The 20,889-nt window shown below is 49.5% G+C and overlaps 1 protein-coding gene across 10 annotated transcripts in view; it reads right to left on the reverse strand.

The window, feature by feature from the left end:
• MBNL1 (muscleblind like splicing regulator 1) overlaps positions 1-20,889 on the reverse strand; it is a 75,110-nt gene that overhangs the window by 18,789 nt on the left and 35,432 nt on the right. For all 10 annotated transcript variants that reach the window (XM_051627039.1, XM_051627031.1, XM_051627037.1 and 7 more), the window contains 2 exons: positions 7,898-8,068; positions 3,270-3,470 (listed from right to left, as the gene is read on the reverse strand). In XM_051627039.1, coding sequence (XP_051482999.1) covers positions 3,270-3,470; positions 7,898-7,966 — 270 coding nt within the window. In that variant the 5' untranslated portion in view covers positions 7,967-8,068. The remainder of the gene's footprint in view (positions 1-3,269; positions 3,471-7,897; positions 8,069-20,889) is intronic.

Consider the following 20,889-nt stretch of genomic DNA (forward strand, 5'->3'; position numbering starts at 1 on the left):
GGGGGCAGAGGATTGGCTGCAGGGACACAGACTGTGACACCAAGAACCCTGTCCCTCCAGCAGCAAGCCACACCGCGTGCCTGCCTCCTTCTCTGCACTGACCCGACTTTGTCAAATGCCACCCAGCACATTCTGAATGTTTCAACCAACAGCAGCACTAACAGATTTCCTGATTATCCATGACCTGAACCTCCAAGAAGTTCTAAGCTGCTTCCTTCTGGAAAAAAAAAAAAGAAAGGCATATATGAAACAAGCAGGAAACAGCAGCCTGACTGTGGTCATTCTTGATTCTTAAATACTTCTAATTGAGAATGATGGCGTTCAAACAGAAACACATACGCTTTAAATAAAATAGGCAATTCCTTTTGCTCTCACTTCTTTTCCAGTTCACTAGAAGAGCCACACTTTCATTTAAGCTATTTTGTGGCAGGAGATGAGTGTGAGGAAAGCTGTAGGAAAAGCCCCAACTCATGACATTTCCACCCTGAATCCAGATTCCTTAAAGGAGTGGCTGAACACACTGGACTCCCAAACATCTGCACACCCCCTGTACCCACGACACAGTTCAAAAATGTATGAAATCACACCTACTGCCAGTGACAGTCACCAACCTTATCTTCTGAATATTCATTTTAATTCAAGAGACCAGGCACACTGCCTGACAGATCTGCATTGTCTGCCTGCTTCCCTTAAAATCCCAGGTATGGGAGCTTTTAGCCATGGACCTGTCTGATTCAGTGCTCCAGAACACGTGTGCTAACTTAACACTCAAGCACATCATTCCTGAATGTATTTCAAATTCTAAGCAGAACAAATCATGTTCCAAGATTAGATGCTAACATCAGAGCAGTTGTTTTTCTCAGGGACAGTTCATTCCAAGGGAGAGGGAGCTAAGCCATATAAAGCTCTCTAATCATGTCCTAACAAACGACAATACCAACAGCAACACACTCACTTAAAGAGCAGGTACATGCGTGTTGGCTTCTCTGAGAGGTAACAACCAAACCATGCAAAATCCTTCACATCAGTTCTGCATCTCTACAACCTATGAAGTACATTAAAGTGTTTGGATGTTCATAAAAATGTGCTTATTTGGTGTTTGTATACTGCATTTGTATGGTGTTTGGATACCCCATATTAAATGATGGCAAATTACCTTCTCACCCACATATTTCACTATTCAAACTGCACTTGCTGAAAGGAAGAAAGGAAGGGGAAGAGCCACCTCCCCACTGCCAGATACTAATTTTGGAAGACAGCAGCACAGTGTGTAATTGCAGAGTCGGTGGGTCAACCTGCATATGCTCTTGATCCCAGCCAAAATAAAGAGCAAAACTGAAACGGCTTAAAGGGTGGGAGAAGCTAGATTTCTTTCAAGTGATCTACAGGGTGCAGTGGCCAGAGCAGTCTGCTCCTGGAGGAATCCCCACACAGGGCCATTTCACCAGGGCAGGGACAAAAGAGGCACCTCTAATTCTCAGCACTTATTTTCAGGGTGTCCTGACTTGGCCATCATCCTGCTCTACATTCAAGCATCAAGCAAAACAACTCAAGCTTTTTAATTTTTTTTACTCATTTCAGATTTTTCTGCTGGCTTTTCCTACTGGTTAAAAATGGTTCTTGCTGCAGACTGTGCCCCTGGGTGTGTGGTGAGAGGAACACTCTCACAGCTCCCTCTCATGTAGGAGTTTGGCTCAGCAGCACATCTCTTCTCTGAACAGCTATGCAAGGAGAACACTGGAGGACCAGATCCTGCACACTGAAGTCCCAGGTTTCATTCTCTCCTCGTGCACTTTGGTCACAACCTGCTGGCCAGCACAACCTCTGCCCTGGAGGCACCATGTGAAGAGCTGTCCCTGAACAGCCCCTCTGGGGCTCCCACCAGTGAACGTGAGCTGGCGCTCGGTGACTTTGGGTACGTCCTGTCCTGCTTACAAACATGTCCCCAGCACCACTGACCAGCCCCATGGCCTCTGCACGGCTGGAAGCACAATCAAGCACAGCAGCCGACCTCAGCACTGCTCCCCAAAGGGCTCCCTGCCATCAGCATCTTCCCCTTGGCGCTCAACTTGAAATCTGGTGTGATTTATTTATGAATTTATCTAATTGCATTTTGGTTTTACTCCACCTCTGGCAGGTATCCACCATGAACCAGAGTCCTCAAAGGACACTGGTGATTCCAAAGAGCCACCCATGAGCCAGCTCCCAGCTCAGTCCAGCTCAGTGTGGCTGCCTCTCCTGTAACCTGACCGTGCTCTGGGGAATGCTCTTCTTGGAGAAAACATCTCTAAAAAGGGAAATGATGCGATCCCGCGGGAAGGTAACCTGTGGTGACGTGAGCTCTGAGAATAGTGACAGAGGCAGAGGGAAACACTCGCTGCCAGATGACCCTCTGCACCCACCCCCCCCAGCTCACAGCCTTCTGAGCAGCAGCTTGTCACTCAGAGATGCAACTAAGATAAAAGGAATTAATTTTCCTTGTAAAGAGCATTAATGCCTGTTAATACAGATGCATCTTTCCGGGCAGAAAGGAAAGCATTACAATTACAACCGGCTGCATTTTAAACCAGAGGGGTCCTTCTCGCCCCTCCCATCGCACTCCTGAGGCCAGGGAGCACATCCAAGAGCAGAGCAGCCCCTGGGTTGTCCCCAGGCAGCAGTGCTGCAGTGTCACTGCACGCAGCAGCACGTCCCTGGCTCGCCGCCCGCGCCGATAAGGTGCCGAAAACACTGTCAGGCCTTGCAGATAAGGAAGATCCAGGGCCAGGCAGAGCACCAGGCAGAGAGCACCAACACTTGTCAGGGTTGTAGCAAGGCTGATAAGCCAGGCACGGGAGGCCGATGGGGGAGTGTCAGCACCATCTATCCAGGGCAAAAGTACGAGAGGCTGAGAGTCACCCAGGCAGCTGAGGGTCTGCCCTTACACCCACCCCATGCTTGGTCCCCATGCCCACACACCCCCCACGTTAACACCTTCTGGGCACACACTAACACAGCTTCAAGGCACTCTTAGGAATGACCTTGGCAGCAGCAGAAGGGCTCAGTATTTCCACTTCTTTCTGCAGTGGAGGGTCAGAAGCAGACCCACAAGCATTAACTTGCTGTATGATCACTTGGTCACTCCCTGTCCTTACTTGTCACCAAGATATGTCATTATCACCTGAAGCGAAGCCTGCATTGCTTTCTTTCACAAAAACCTATTTTATACCCAGGAGACATCATAAATGATACAACTTGTGAGAGGAAGTTACATATATACCGGCTCCTACCTCCAGCCTGTCTGTCCTCATGAGCTTTTGGGCAGCAGCAGCAGCAGCGGCAGGAACCGGGACACCGGGGTTCCCTGTCACCAACATTGGGGCCGTGGGCAGGATCTCTGCTGGGACCAGGCCTGGGGAGACAGGCCCCAGGTAGGGGTTGAAGGCAGCTGATGCGTTGGTGGCCAAGCTCGGTGCAACAGAAAACATCGGCTGCAAGCAGAGAAAAGAAGAGGACACACACTTTAAATATTTCCACTTGCCATGCCGTCAGCATAGCAGCCTTCTGGCCATCGTCTGGAGCTCAGGGGCAGTGGGTTGCTGTTCCCAACAGAAAGAAGCATTTGCTGTGTTTGTGGGATGTGAAGAACACCCGTGCAAACGTTGCACACGAGTGAGACCACAAGGACAGGCAGCCCCACCAGCCTCCACCAGCTCTGCTACAGCTTCCCCTGCAGGCACGCGGCACGTGGCAGCTCCCAGAGCAAACTCTGGTTGGATGTGCACTGGGGCAAGGGCACGACAAACAGGCATGGCCGTGGGGAGAGGCTGAGGCTCTCAGGGACATGGCCAAAATGTGCACAAACACTCACCCTCGGGGAAAAAGGCATCTGCGTGAGAGCCCCAACACACCAGCAAACCACACTCAACATCAGGCACAGATGAACACATTTCTGCTCCTGGTGACAGGTAGCACTGGCTCAGAAATTAGAGGAACAAGACCAGACAGCTATAATAATTTATTTTTACAACATTAAACAGGCTGTCCATGCAGATATTCAGGAAGAAACACCCTGCACTGAGGATGTGATTTAGTTAGACTACAACACTGAGGCCGAGAAAGAGAGAGCACACACATACTGGGGGGTTCTGTTTGTTTGGTTGCTTTAAAAAAAAGGAAAGAGTCAGATGCTCTTGCAGGCTATCGAATGTTGAGAAGATAACTGGATGTAGAAGATCAAACAGTGCTGCAAGACCAAATGTGGAGCTGTTACACTGCAGCAAACATTAAATAACCCTTCTACCCCACAGAATGCAAAGGCACTGCACTACCAGTGTAACTGCCAACGAAAATATAGTCTGGGGTGTTTATATTCAGTATCTAAATAAAGCAGTTACTCAAGACATTTAGATTTTTCTTCCAAACTGATTTTTAGAAGGAAAACCAACTACAGAATCAACACAACTCCTTTTCTCTGTTTCATATCTGTTTAAGCCAGACAGCATGTTTTTGTATTCCTGAGGAAATGACTGCACTGTTTGGAAGCAAGGAACAACTCCACTGAAAACACTGGTCAAAAACACATGCAGAGATTACTGAAGAAAAAAGACTGAAAGTTGTGTAAATGGGAATATTTTCTTCAGCATCTCTGATTCTTCACCCATGGAAATGAAATCAAAACTGGAAAATTTTGCAGGATATAAAATATTACTCTTAAATGCACTATAAGCTGCACTTTTCATTACTATGTTATCAACTGTGTAATAATGAACACTGGAAAAAAACTACAAACTAGTTTATTAGTGTGTAACTTAAGAGATATCAATGTTTGGTTTCAGTGCAATATACTCCCTGTACAGTAAATAAAAGACTCTCTCATGTATTTTCTACTGAGATCATTCTATACTGATACAAATATCCTGCAGCCTTTAGAACATGGCAAAATAGTGTATTTTATCAGAACCACTTGGTATTATTCTGAAACTCACAGCTATTTTGCAATGTGCTGTACCAGTGTCAACTAGGAGATAAAAAGCTACCCTGCAGTCCAATCAGCCCATACTTGGAGCTGTGCAAAAGACAAAGACACCATGAGTGGTGCAACCCGGGCAGCACAGCCCCTGCCGGGGAGCAGGAGCCTGCCAGGGCACAAAGCCACCCAACTCTCCTGCTGACGGGAACAACTCCTGGCAATGCTGTGGCCTGAGGACATGGGACATGGAGTGCATCTACTGGGACTGTCCCCAGCACTGTCCCAAGGCTTGGGCAGCTGCAGCACACAGAAGAGCAGGACTGCGCCATGTCCACGAGCATCAGCCAAGGGGTCAGCCTGGGGTCCCCAGCAACTGCAGACTGCTCAGAACTGGGACCTTGGTGCCATGCAGGAGAGGAGAGACTGGGGATCTCCAGGTCAGTGAGAGCTGCTGAGCTCATCCCTACTGCTCACATGTTTCTAGTGAGCTTTCACTTCCCCATCTCTGGAAGCAGAGGTAGCATTTCCTTTTCACCACCACCAAACCAGACAACTGCTAAGGCCCTACTGTGCTGTGCATCCTGCACACGAGCTAAAAAAGGCAAACAGCAGCTCCTGTAGATCTGCAAAGAGAACAGAGGTGAAGGAGGACCCAGCCTTGGGCCCAGCTCCGTGCTGCCAGATGCTCCATAAGCCCCACTGTCCTGGGAACCAGCCCGTTAGGCTGAGCTGCCCGCTGTGCCTGGCAGGGACACTGCCCACTGGTGGGGGTCACTGACTGGCAGGGAGACAGGGGCACCTTTGGAAATGGGTCTCTGCAGCACAGCAGAGCCACAGCTCCTCCCCGGCTGGACAGACAGACGGGCTTTCTGCCAGGGCCCCAGCTCACCAGCCTGCAGGACCAGCTGCCCACAGGGAAGGAGCTGGACTCATTTAACACATCTTCACCATTCACCTACTGAGCACCTGCCATGCCAAGAGAGCACACGAGGCCCTGCACATGGAGAGGAACACTGATCAAAAATGTGCATTGGTATTTGTTTCATGTTTACCCCAATGTTGGTGTGTGCCTACTCACCACTGTGTGAGGGCCGTGTTTGGTTACAGCTCATGAAACAAGCCCTACAGTGTCTGGGTGCATGCTGATGTAAGCTGCATCGCAGGCCCAAACACGAGTTTGCTGGCACTAAGGCTGTGTCCCTGTACTCAGACCAGAAACAGTCGCAGCATGTGCACGCCTCTGTCTTGAGCTGCTGAAATTGAAAAATGATGTTGAGGTTGCTCCGGAGTTAAAGCACGTAAAGCACAGCCTGCTTCTGAGCTGTGTCTCTGTACAGACACTTAATTTTGTTTCCAAAGTGAAAGCCATCAGCAGCAGGCACCGGCCTGGGGCAGCCCCACTCCTCCAGCAAGCTGGCAGCAGGGCGTGGGGCTGGCACCCCCCCAAGGCAGCGGGTGCTGCAGCTCAGCACCTCGCCCAGACACAGACCATGTCCTTGAAAGAAAAGCCAATAAAAAGGAGAAAACAAAATGTGGTACCTTCCCACCCTATGCTAACAGGTACTAAAGTCAATTTACCCTAAGGATTCTACCGCAACCTTTTCTGCTTTTCTCCTCCTGCCACTTCTTCTGGAAGCAGCCGAGACATAAAAGCTCTGCAGGTGAGTAACTCTTACACCAACTGAACCCAACACTCTACAAAGCAGTTCCTGGTGTTCTGCAGACCCACAAAATGTGGGTCCACACAACCATTTGGTACAAGTATGAGTGTCTTTCTACTTTTTCCTAAGGATTTAGCTATATTTTGTGAAGTATTAACTGTCACTATGTTTTCTGAAATAAGAGTTGAACTCATCTAGCGGAGCGGGTATCCGTTTCCTAACAGAAGGTATTGAGAGGTAAATTAAACACCCTAAATTCTACTTTTGCCAGCAAGAAAGGAAGTGCTAGTGCAGATATATTTGTTTTATACATATTAAAAAACATATTTTTTCCTTTGCTGTCATTTTATCCATTGCAAGAGAGAGCTTCAGCCAGGGCAGCAGCACTGCTTGCCTTTTAATGTAGACTGTACCAGCCTTGCTCATGCATTAATCAGAACTCTCTAATGCCTGAGCTAGACATTTCTATCAAAAAGGTTCTGGGCCAACTTCATCCAGAGCTTAGCTTCAGTGATCTCTCTGGATTGCATTAGAATGTGCAGGTGCCTGGCAGGTTGATGTCAAGCAAACATCTCACATCTGTTGAGCCAGGGGTTCCTGCAGAGGTGCAGACCCAGCCAGAGCCTCCGGCACCGTGGGACGCTGTGCCTGCTCACTAGGGCCTAAGAGAAACAGATGGGGTGCAGTAAATGACCAGATTTTACTGTGACCTGGTAAGAGATTTCCAATAGATTATCCTCCTCCCACCTCTTGTTTTTTTTGCAGAAAATACAATTATTTGTATCCTTCTTCCTCCTGCCAAGCCTGAGCTGTGGATCCTGCGGGTCAGACCGACACGCACCATACATCAGCCAGGGCAAGCCTTCTGCTCTGCCTGACAATGTGCTGTAAAAACCAAAGCCCAACTCCTGCAAGTAGTGCCCTGAGAAGGTTCTCTTGAGTGAATGGAAAACAACCATCAGGAATCTTCTCAAACCCAGGAATGTCCTAGAACACATGTAATTGCAAAGGAAACCTCTACTTACAAAAAATCCTACACAGACCACTCACTTTCTTGAGAAATAAGTTGCAAAAAAAAAAAAAATCAATAAAATTAATAAAAGATTAACAAAATTAATTAAATAAACAACAGTGCTTCAGGCAAGGGAGGATTAAGCAGTTCACAGACACACAGGCAAGCATTTCATTGCATGCAACTTCTCCACCAGTGCCCGAGGTCTGTGGGGCGTTGCAGCAGGTGGGGCTGGCGCAGCCCGGTGGGGAGGGAAGGCAGAAGGGCACCTACCACGGGCTGCAAGGGGGCACCAGGCATCATGGCATTGGCGAGCTGCATCTGCTGGGCCAGCATGGCCATGTTCTTCTGCTGAATCAGGTTATTGCGTCCATTTATCTCCAGCTGCGTCTTTAAGTGTGGCGGCGGGTGCAGGTATTTGCAGTTTTCCCGTGAACATCGGCCCTGAAGAAGAGAATGGGCACAAGTGGCTTAGAAGCTGTAGGGGCATCTTATGTTCTCATCAGCTAAACCAAACCCAACACCTGCTGGAGCTGGGGGAGAGAAGCCCCTGGTGAAGTTACACACCCTGAGCAGAGCAACTCCATGGTTCCACCATCAGCTGCAGGAGGTCTGTCTGCTGGGCAGCTCCAACCCAGCTCTCTGTGCTTGCACCAGACCAGGAATGCAGCAGCTCTGAAGAAAAACCTCCTACGTATGATGTGTTTTTGGTGCAACGGTATAAACCAAGCAAGAAAATCAGAATTGACTCATTTCTGTATTTTTCATTAAATTCAGATGTAGTAAACAACGAACTTCATGCACTGGTTTTCTTTGGATGAAAGGACATTCATCAATTCATTCACATCTAGCAGTGTTAAAGAAGAATTCTATGTACAACACACAGCCAGACCCCCCTTGTTACCAAATAAACCAGCCCTGCACAGGAGTCAGCCCTGCCTGGTGGCCTCCCTCAATGCAGACCCTTGCTCTGGATGCCCCCACCCATGGGGGCTTGGCTGGGAGGCACCAGGGTGACCCCTGAAAACCAGCCCCAAGTGTCCCCAGCTGTAGCTCTTCTGTGAACACCTCTGAAAGCAAAGGCACGACCTAAGCCTGAGCACGGCACGCACGGGGGGAAGAGAAACTGCTGGAGAAGAGAATCCCCTCTGTCCATGGCACTGAGAAGTCTCATGTGCCAGGAGACTTCTGAAAATGCCAAATTCATTAGTATGGAAGCTTTACACGCTAATTGTTCTTTAAAATTGTAACCCTGCAGCTGACACTTTCACTAAAGGGATGGTAACAACAAAAAACCTCAACTGGAAAAAAAAAAAAAGATTTCGTAAATTATGGTTTTTTTCCTTCACTCATTCATCTTTGAACTAAATCCAAACAGCAACAATGACAAGGCAAAAAGCCTTAATTTAAGTAAGAAACCATCGTTATCAGGAAACAAATTAATTCAATACAGTTTGACCTTATACTGCAATTCTGCTCAGAAAGTTAAAATGTATCCTTGTTATAAGATCTGCCAGAAATCTAATTTGTACAATGATTTTTTGTCTCCCCCTGAGGCCGGGATAATGAGTTTGCTGCTGCCCCCCCATCCGTCTTCCCTGCAGGCAGTCTGAAGTCCTTGCACTCATTTTCCTAGTTAGTCAACTGACATCTGAATGGTCCTTGCATCGAAGATACACCAGATATAAAGAAAAATAAAGTTTTGTGGATGTCAACACCCAGATAGGACCATGGAAGCTGCCTGCAGGAAAACATCCCAAATAACACTGCTCCAAAGCTCTCGAGGCAGGGGCTGGATGATGCACAAAAGCCCAATGCCTCTTCTACAGATCAGGTGGGGGGAAAAAAACACACGTGCAGCCTGGGAGAACATTTTTACAGAGGAATGGAATTTTCTGCTGCAAAAAAGGATCAGGATCCTTCAGCATAACAAACATTAGCAATTCATAACAAGAAAAGACAGACTGATGGTGGCACCAGGGATCCGTGTTGATGGAGGGTGGATTTTACATGTGTGTGTATATCCACAGACACGTGTGCACGTGTGACTCTGCTGGCCGCTGTTCAGCCGGGGGGCTCCCTGGGAAGCTGCAGCCCCGCAGGGTGGGAGCTGCAGGGGGCTTGTGCCCCTGCCTGTCCGGGGGACGGGCAGCACCTGACAGCACCAAGCAGCACCAGAGCCCGGAGCTGTGCGGGGGCCTGGGGTGGACCAGCCAAAATGCTGTATGGGACATCTCCCACCTGGCACACCTCCAGCCTGGGGGAGGCTTTTGGACAGAATCACCCTCAGTTGTCCCTCTTACTACCTTCCTGACAACACAGTTCAGTACTTAAGCCATTTGCACAAATAAACCAACCTCACTGCAGCCCCTCACAAAGCATTTCACAATTCTGTGAAATGGTTGGTAAAAGACAAGCACTTTGGAACAGCTTTAGTTGTGTCCATTTTTCTCCTGATACTAAAACCCATGTTAATTTTTGCTATTACTAAGTAACGCAGGCAAAATTACACATTTACCAGCTGCCTGGAAGATGATATCTCACATTAGCACAGTGTAAAAATCAGACTTAATTACTGTTAAATAAGTAACAGGAAACTACACCATGTGTTGCTGGAATCAGAGAGGAGCAATCAACAGACCTGATTCCAAAACTCAGGTTAAACCCAAGGTCCCTATTCTGGAGGGGGGGGGACAGGTTAGGCACCTCCACACCTCTCTGGATGGATCCATAGTCTGGCAGTACGTGTTGTACATCATCACTTAACGTACTTCATATGCTAAAATGCTCCAAAGCCAGAAGTAACCATTCCAGTGATCTAGTCAACATTCCTGGGGAACAAGGAGCCCCCTCTGTTGCTTCCCTATCAAAGCCATCACTTCTATTCACTTTGCAGCTGATCTCTAAGGAAGGCAATTTACCCTGAGTTAAAGACAAGAAGAATATCCACATCCCCAGTTAAACCAGCCTTATGTTTAGTTATCATTAGCTGCTACCAAGAAATGTACATCTTTCTTGTTTCTGTGTTGCTTTGGAGTCTCGTGCAGCATTTAACTTTCAACCTTTTTGAAATTTCAGACTGTAGCTAATCTTCCAAAAGAAATGCAGACTTCTCTGTTTGGGAAAGGGCTTTCTTGCTTTCCTTATATTCCATGGGCCTTCAGAAATGGTCCACAGAGCATCTAGGAGTCAGAAACTGCAGGCTGAAAACCTCTGTCAGAAATCTCCAAGAAGAAGCCAGGCTGCTTTCATCTCCTTTGTACTGCAAGGAAGTAGTTTCTTAATTAACTGTTCACTGAATGCTGGTGACTTCAGACAACAAAGTTTACTGCCTGTGTGAGGAGACCCTGTGCAGGGCGAGGAAGAGGAGGGTGTCCTCCCAGCAGGAATGCAGGAGCAGGAGGACACACTCACATGATGTTTTTCTCCAGCTATCGCATCACCGGTGCCTGGGCAGGGAGCCCGGCGGCACCGACAGCCAGCCCGGCCGGCACGGAGCCAGGGCAGCTCCGTGCCTGGGGGATTTTAAGCCTTGGCAAAAATGCAGGTGGTGGGGACAGGGTCGGGGAGGAGCAGGTGGCACTTGCCCAGGTGCTGGGCACTGGGTTGGCATTACCCCAGCAGGGCTGGGCAGCCAGGGCACCGCTCTGTGTCGGCCGAGCCGCCTGCTGTGCTCCCCAGGTCCTGGGAAACACTCACCAGGCACTGATAAATCAGGAGTCAGGTCTGGAGTGTTTGCCTTCAGGGGGGCAAAGAAAAGTACCTGTCCCCCAGGCATCTTCCCACAGGCCGCCAGAAGCATCTCCTAGCTCTGCAGTTTGGTTTGATTCCCCACAAAGCCCAAGGCTTTTCATGTGGATATATGCAGAATTGTGGAAGAGAAAACACGCAAAACTCAGACAAAAAAGGAACTATAATCAATCCTGTCTTGGAAAAAATTCCCCAAAATTCTGCATTCTGAAAACACAGTGTAGGTATCTCTGCAAGACTTGCATCATCTGACAAATGTGCTGGATTTTGACATTACACCAAGATATTATGAGAAACAAATGAGCCCGTTCCCGAGGTCACTGCCATGCTCTCCTCCACAGCACCATTTCTCTGAGAAGCACAGCACATCCCATTTTTCAGAACCCACACTCAGCGTTTGAAATACAACAGCAGTTCTTGCTCTCAGAAAATAATTTCCTTCCAGAAAATATCCTGAATCCATGTCTAAGAATGAAAAAGTATTCTTGGGATTCACTTCTGAGATTTCAGCTCCTTCCCCTGCTGCAGTTACAGCTTCGGAGATAGGGGTACTAATAATTTTTACTTTTTCGTTGAGGGACTATTTAATGGAAATATCAGCAGAAGTCAATAACTAATTAACAAGAAGATAATTAGAGCTCAGTGTGCTGCGGGTCCCGCTGTGCCAGTGCGCAGGGGCAGCAGAGTCATGCTGTGCTGTGGCAGCTCCCCCAGCCCAGCCCCCTGCTTCAGGCAAGTCCCCAGGCCCTGCTGGTGCTCCTGCCAGGGCCAGAGGGCAGCACAGCTCAGGGCACCCACCCCACCACTGACACTGGGCGGGTTTACCCATTAATGGCACCCAAGCTGCCTTCGTCCAGCAGCATAACCTGCGGAGACCATCTCACGGTGACCCTGGGGTCTCAGCACTCTGCTGGGGGCTCCCACCTCTACTCCATCCCGGGAACACTGGAGGCAAAGCACACACACCTTGTGCAGGTATCTGCACCAAGGTCTGAGAAGCAGGTCCCTGACTTTAGGTAGTTGCAAATAGGTCTTCAAAACTGTTCAAAGAACTTGGGAACACCTACAGCTTTCACTACCCACATCAACTTTAAACCAATTCAGATTCAAAACACCACCTTTCCCACACCTCTGTCCGATCCGCCCCGCAAAGGAAGAACAGCAAACTCATCATCGTTGATTTGGCTCCAGTCTAAAACTTTCTTGGAAAGCACAGCCTGATGATGCAATAACTAAGGACTAATTAGCAGACTGCTCTCACAAGGTCATTACTCCTCCAGGCACAACTCGTCAGGACCCCAGGGCACCTGCAAGGGACCTGCCAGATCCCAGAGCAGCCTTGCGTGCAGGAGCACAGCCAAAGGCACCTTCAGGCACCCTGTGAGCAGGCAGCAGGAGGTTCACCACACCAAGTGCTCATGGGGAGCAGGGAGCACCCAGAGCACCCCTCTGTGGCCTGGCACCCATGATGCCATCACTCAGCGCCGTGCCTGACACGAGCCGTCCTCTCCCAGGAGCGCCAGGGCTCCCACCACATCCTTCTGTTCCTCCAAATCCCAGGCTAAGGTTTCCAGAGCAGGGCTTTCCCTGCCTTTGGCTGTTGCCAGGGGGGTATGGTGTGCAGTATCTACCGTGTGGCTGCTGTCAGCATTCCCTCTGGCATCTGGAGAGGTTCTGGACCGTGCCAGGGTGCGCACAGCCACAGGGGACAGGCTCGGCACAGCACGGCTGTGACACTGCCTTGGCATTTCTATTTAAGGGTGATCAGGCAGACTGACAGTGCTGGGATGCCTGTGCTTGTGGTGAGGGGACATCCTTTGCAGAGGGGCTAGCTGGGGAGGAGCAGCAAACGTCAGCTTGGGCACAGCAAGGCAGAAATACAGGATTTTGAAGACTAAATAAAGACCATGGTTCCTGCTACCATTCTTGCTGTCACTCTGGGGAGTGCACACAGAGCACAGTGATCCTGCCACCCTTGTTTAAGGTTGTCCCTCTGCAGCAGTTCACACCAGAAAAAACAACCAGAGGCAGCAAGGTGTGTGCCACTGCCTCTGTGGCACCGACCCCTGGCTCCAGCCAGCCCCAGCAGCCCTGCTCCACACCCAGGTCTTCTCAGTGCTGCTGGAGGTCAGTGACACTGACGACCCTCTGCGGAGCTGAAGTCAATGCATCTCTAAGGACAAGTTCCACAAACACAGTTGGTCTGGGAAAGTCTTAAAACTGAGCTGCGCCAGCCTGCTGGGTCTGTTTATTTGTGCTATTTTTATACCACTGCAGTAGCACAACCCTCCTAACTGAGCACTTGCTGCACCACTGCACGCCTGTTTATACAAGAACCCCTGCTCACACGAGAAAGGGGAAAGCCCCTTGTTTTTCACCAGCCCACCACCCCCATACCATTAAATATCACCATAGAAGTCCATGGGCAGTGGAGAACCAAGAGCACCAACGTGCCTCTTGCTGCGTGTGGAGACATCACTGGAACAAACCCTGGCTCTTCGCCCAGGGTCCCTGGAATAAACCTTCTGCTTCCCCCGAGGTCCCAGGTGCTGCAGGGAGAGGCAGGACACCCGGCTGACCACAGCCCCCTCCCCTCACCCCCTCAGCTGCAACATCTGCAAAAAAAGGCATCGTCACCTATAAATACAGCGTAACATGGGACTGATGCAACAAGCTTTCAATGGAATTTTTTAGCATACATTGCTGCTTAGGATGTCCTGGAGCCAAATTAATTCTCCAATTAAAAACTGTTGCTTAGCAACAGGGTTTCAGATACAGGAGAGGAAGGCAGGGTGTCTGTGACAGCAGCCATGGGTGGGCAGGGTGGGTGCACAGCCTGCAGCCAGTGCCAGACCCCTGCCCTGGTGAGTGTCCCTGGGCCACCCTGCCCGCAGCAGGTGACAACAACCCTCCAGTGCCACAGGGAAACACAGACTGCAGCCCAAACTCTGCTCCAAATCCTCTTCTCGCTTATCCCAAAACAAACGTGAGGCGAAAGCAACACCAGCCCTGTGGAGCTGCTCCAGGTTTTGAGCAAACATTGTTTCCCCAGGTGGTTTTGAGGAATTACAGTTAGATATATCATCCTGCACGCAGCATTCCTGTCCTTGTTGCCACTGCTACATCAAGGAGACAATCTACACGCCACAGGATGCAAGGAACTTGCTGTTAAACACAACAGCATCTACCAGAAGCTGGCTTGAATCTCTGCTGATGGCCCTCGGCAGCTGCCACAGCATTTAACCACCTGCAATGTCACGACGGACTCACCAAAGCGTTTCTGTGCCATCAGAGCTTCCACGTCCTGCTTTTTAACATCAGACCCTCTAACATCTAACAGGCTATTTCCTACAAACTCAAGGAAAAGCTTCTTGTGGCCAGCAGCACTCCTTTGAGCAATACTGGTCTCAAAATTCGTTATTTTCCAGCAATTCTGGACTCAGAATTTGCTGTTTTCCAGCAATTTGAGGCTAAATATTCACAATTTTGCATCCTGTGAGTGCTGCACATCCCAGCTGCACTGCCCGAACACTTCCCACCTCATCACTATTTAACAATTATTAATGACTGACGTAATTAAAGCTCCCACTTCCATAGAATCATAGAAAGGTTAGGGTTGGAAGGGACCTCAAAGATCACCTAGATCCCGCCCCCCTGGGTGGGCAGGGACACCTCCCACTAGATCAGGTTGCTTAGAGCTCCATCCAACCTGCCCTTGAACACTGCGGGCACCAACCTCCTCGCACCCACGCTGAGCAAACCAGCAGCTGTAACAGATTAAGTGGTTTTGATCCAAAACAAACATGCAAACACCTCCCTCTTTCAGGAAGTATAAATTCCTTCTGACAGCAGAGAGCTCGGGTGTTACAGCCCAGGCAGGAAGATGGCTGTTGCATAAAATCTGAATATTGCCTGTAAATGGTAAAAGTATTTATACCAATGCTCATGTGTGTTACGGCAAAACATTTAACTACACGTAAGCTCTGGTTTGCTTTTATAAATAAAATGTGCTCACTTTGCTGTAGTAGCTGGCCTGCCAAGCATGCATTCAGATAATTACTTTTTTTCTTGAACAAAAAAGCATCACTGGACTGATTCTACAGACTCAAAGCACACAAACTGCAGTCCTGGTGAGTCAGTGGCTATGTTTACATCTCCAAAGACCAATCCGGGCAGGACCAGGATCACTGAGGCTGATGCACAGCCCGGTGTGAGGCCCAGCCCAGCACACACCCCAGCAGTGCCTGCACCTCAGCCTCTTGCTGCCCCAGTGCATGGTGAACAGTTTTTTCCAGGGGGTAACAGATGATTGTTTTCTTTTGCCCCAAACCACACACTCCCCATGTGTGGGGAGCTCGTTTTTCGCCCAAAGTCCAATTCAGCATCTCCCAACAGGACCTGCCCACATCCTCACACCTCCTGCACGCTGGCATTGCGCTCTGAGGGGACAAAGAGGGATTTTGCTGTGCTTTGCTGGCTTGAAGCCATTTGGGCAGCACATTCCTGAGCCTGTTCCTCCACAGCACTGACACTCCAGAGGAAAACCGACCAGCTCCAGGGCACCAGCAGAAAGGCGAATGCCAAGATGGGATAATCAATGCTTTGTGCCTGAGTAAAAAAAGATGAAATTCATCTGTGCGTTGCTGTTTTGGTATGTGGTTTCCATGCACTAAATGAAAATACACGCAGCACAGCAAACCCCCGGGCTCTTGTTTCTACGTACGATAACCACATTCCTGGCACCATCACGGCTGGGCTACCCCACGAGCAGTGTGACAGTGCAGCTGCCTACCACAAACTCATGGAGAATCAGGAGAGACACCGGCTGTCACAGGAACACACGCTCCCCTGGAGCACAGGGATCACTGTCAGGCAGGCAGCGAGGGACCTGGCACTTCAGGTCTCTCCTCTCGTTAGCAGCTCAAGCCGCCCTTCAGACCTCGGCTGTTCTCCCAGTTATCACTGCCAGGATTTGATCCACCCCAGCACACTTCTCTGCTCTGGAAAATTGTCCCTAAGTGTCCTGCTGAGTGACAGCCCATTCCACCTCCCAGTCAGTCCCACCTCCTGCTGAGGCAAGCGGGCTGCCACCGGTCCCAGCTTCTGTAGCCTCAAATAATTAAAGAAACTTGTAAGTAAGGTAGAATCCCACCTCTAAACCAAGTACAGAGCTGTAGTGGTTCAAGCAAACCCCTCTGGCAGCGTTCAGGTCCAAGAGTATCCTGGGGCCAGCACGACACTGATCTGTACAGCCATGCAGCCATGACACCCACAGCACAGTCCTGCTCACAGAGGGAGCAGCAGAAAACCTGATAAGGGGTTGATTAAACTGCAGCGGACTAGGATAAATATTAACAACTGCTGAATTTCCTTAAACAAAGGATGTCACGTAAATACGCTCTGGGCAGGCTCAGCTGAATATCCCCCTGACAAAACACTGAAGCTGAAGAGCAGGGTGCACAGCCATGGCACCGGGTGACACCAGAAGAAGGGTCACGTGCACCCAAGACAAGCTTGGGGTGCACAGCCAGCCAGCATCCCCAGCCGGTACAGCCCAGCGGACCGCTGCTGCAGTCAGGTGTCCAACACCCCCTGCCTCATCCCAGCAACTCATCACCCAAAATAACTGCCAGAAGTAAATTACAAAGGTTGCATTGCTCAAGTTAACCACAGGCAGAAAAAAGAAACAACTCCAGGAACGGCCGGAAGGTGCCACTCACACGCCTGCGCCCCCTCCTCATTAGCTGCAGCATTTCTGCCGCACTAATATTCCCACAAACTTCAATTTGTTTTTACACCTGTTCAGTCTCCAGTTGAATTCCATGTTATCGTGTAATAATAACCACAATAAACCAGAGGAGGCCACCACTGCCTCCTCCTGCCCCAGCTCAGCCAACTGCTCAGCTCCTTCCCGCCCCACACCGCAGCACAGCTGCTGGGCATGGGGACCACCTCCCTCCACCTCTCACTAGCCCAGCCATGCTGTACCCACTGTGCTGCAGCTACTGTCCTGCAGCACCTGGAGTGACCCAGCTGAACCAAGTTGTCAGTGGCTAAGCAGAATTATTTCCAAATACTCTTCCCTGAGCTGCTTCTTCAGTGTGCATCACTCCCCATGATTTTATGGCTATTTCTGCAGGAAGGGCAGAGGGGAGATCAGGCCTTTTTCAGTTATTTTCCCAGCTGATCCCCACAGACAGGCAGGGCAGAACAGGAGCTGGTGGCCAGCACTGTAGCAGTGGCAGTGCTGCCAGGGACACAACAGGGTGTCCCACTGGTGGCAGTCCCCATGTCCCCAATCTGGCTGCATGGCAAAGGTTCCTGTCCCAAAGGCACTACCAATCCCTGCCTCCTGCAGGCATGTACTCTGCCTTTACAAAAGGAGAAATTGGACTAATTTAAATTGCTGAGAGACTCTGTCTCACTTTTTTGGCATGATGTGATCTTGGTTATAGCAATTAAATTGATTCGGCTGCAAGTTTCATACTTTGGAATTGGTTTTGTGCATCTTTTCACACCCAGCATAGCCATAAAAGACACCAAAGTGACCATTTAATGACGTCTTTCTGTGTGTAGTTTGTAGAGAAAAGTCTCAAACCCTCTGATTTATTACTTTGGCTTACACAGCTAATGGCACTCATACAGGAAGAAATGCAGAGGAGCCCTTGTATTGCCATGAAACTCAACAGGCTTTAAAAAAAGGAAGAAAACCCAAAGTAAGTAGAATCCCAGCATTAGCTGCACAACCCTGAGCAGGAGCAGGAAGGGAGAAACGAGGGGAAACGCAGAATGATTCCCAGCTCCAAGAACAACAGCACGGGGACAGGGACACTCACACCCGCAGCACTGTGCTTTGCACTCTCCTCCTCCTGTGCAGCACCTGCAATGGTGTCACTGAGATGTCCATCCAGCCCAGAGCGACGTGGGCAACAGAGACGCTACCAAACCACCTGGAATCTTTGCTCCACAACAGCTATAGGCAAAATAGTTTACAGAAATATAAATGTTTCTAATCTTTCGCTACAATTTAGGATTGATACTCCTACTATTACAAATATTTGTATATCCACATGTCTGTACATACACACTGTGTGTATCAATTGATAATGTTTATATTTGCCACTCCCAAGACACACAAACTTTGCAGACTGACACAGAGTGGCACTGATTTCTTCTCAAATAACCCTCCACCTGCACCCCCAGCCAGTGCTGTTCTGCAGGTCAGGAAGGAATTGCATTTTTCCAGGTCTATACAGGAAAACCAAATCCCCCCCAAAAAAAAGCCAGTTACCTCCATGGGGTTGGATAACAACAGTATTATACCCTGCGAGACCTTTCCAGCACAGGCTTCAGAAACTGCTCTCTCTAAACTCCTAAAGCCATAAAATCCTTTCAGAGCAAACCCTAGTAATCCATATGATCCTTACTCAAGCATGTAATAACTAACAGTTTAAGAGTAAAACGAATGACTTCATGTCAAGATCAAGTAAAACACAGGCAAGATTTGATCTATTTCCCACTGCAGCTCCACGCGACGCCCCGCCAGCTGCAGGCACCCGGCCTGCCTTTGATCAGCCTTTCTGCTCCCAGGGGATAATCCTCTTGCAAGGGACTCGCTCTGAACAACAGTCCCTTTGCCACAGCCTCTGCTCTTAGGATCTCAGCACTTCCACGTAAATGACACAAGTGAGCAGCAAGCTGAAGACCCACTGGGTTTCATGGCAATAATTCATATTTAACCATATTTTCAGGCTTCCAATTTGTTCTGGTGTGGTACGACAGAAAACAGGCAAGTTGTTAAACTCTGCATCCAAACTGTGGGAACAAACATACAGGCACGGGCTGCGTTCAGCAGAGCTGCTGACACAGGTCAGCGTTATTTGTGGCAAATTTAACAAGGGGATACCACCAGAGGCATGACACCGTGTACACTTTTTACAGTTGTTCAGCAATGACCCTGGCTGTCTGCAAGGTGTTCCCACTGCCCCAGCTCCGCTCGCCCTGCCTCCTGCCTAGCTCAGCACTGCCCTGCAGACTCCAGCAGAACAGTCTTCTTGCCAAGGTAAGACAATCAAAGGTAACTTTTAAGGTAGACATATGCACACGTAGAATACAAAGAAAAGCCCCAGTTGTAACTATTTTCATTTGTTTTTGCAGTGCACTGGCATCTTACGTCTCCTCTACCTGGTGTGAAAGGGGAGGTGGTTGGCATGGTGATCTAAATTGGATAATTAGTGTCCTCACCCCATGGTAAATACGCAGGAGAATTCTCTGTTACAGGTGCTATATTTAAAACTTAATTGCCATAGTTTAAAAATAAACTCTTGTTTTTGTGATTTCAAGAGAGAGAAATTGCCATCATCTGAGGGAAGTCTCTGCTCTTCATGCTAAAGTTTACTTTAGCAGGGGAAGCAGACTTCCCTCTCTGAGCCCCAGGAGGCTGGATGGCCCTGGCTCACCACTGCACTGCAACTGCGGTGACTGAGACCTGAGCAGCCTTCCCCAGGGTACAGCTGCAAACAGCCATGCTGCTTCCTAACAGGAGTGACTTGATAACCAATCCACAATGTACCCACTGCACAACCCAAAATAGCCTTTACAAAGGATATAGAATGCTTTCAGAAAAATTCACTTTAATTATACATGTGATTAATTTCCCTCTTCAAGCTCTGCATCTCATTTCTGCTCCAACAGCTCTCACAGGCTGGAGCTGCACCCACCGCTGTGCCTGCACCGCTTCTGCAAAGTGCCTGTTTTTCAAACAACAGTCATTTGAGGGCAGTCCTGTACCTAACAGGGGAGCAGCAGAGGCTGGTGGCTCCTCAGCCACCCTGGAGTTACTGGAGCTGCCCACACCGCACCCACTACTGAAACATCCCATGTTCATGGCACAGATCCACAAAGTGCCACGGAGCTGTGGGGCTGCTGTGACAGCCCCATGAGCTGGTAACAGGCTCCAGGCAAACCCCAACAGCCACAGCCCCAGGAGCTGGTGACAGGCTCCACCACACTCCCACAGGACACGGCGTGGAGGCACGTTCAGAGAAGGAAATCCCCCATGTTGGTGTCCAGGTGTAAGCACAAGGACACTGCAAAGGGAGCAGACTAAGACAGTGACAATTAGAACGTTTCCCAGCCCCATTCTCCTCTATTCAAGTAATCCCACCAGTTTTGTTTGGGTATCCAAAACCCCCACGCCACAAACCCCTTCTGCAACATCCTGCAACCACCAGCCTTACCCTGCAGGCTCGTTCTGTGGTCACTCCATTGCCAGAATCCCCCACAAAGCCCCAGGCAGTCACCTGCAGCACACTACTGTGGCTAGTCCGTCTTAGCCAGGTGGTGTTTGGCCTCTCTTGACACCTCCTTATGCAGGGCCCTCGGCAGGTAGTGACACCTGGGAGGTCTCTGCTCTGCCTCCATCCCACTGGCTCCCCTGGCTGGGAGGGCAGAGGCCACAGGTGACCTGAGGACACGGGCTGTGAAGCGGTGCCGCACCAGGCAGGCTCTGCGCC

The sequence above is a fragment of the Apus apus genome, chromosome 8 (genome assembly GCF_020740795.1).
Source record: "Apus apus isolate bApuApu2 chromosome 8, bApuApu2.pri.cur, whole genome shotgun sequence".
Classification (NCBI taxonomy): domain Eukaryota; kingdom Metazoa; phylum Chordata; class Aves; order Apodiformes; family Apodidae; genus Apus; species Apus apus.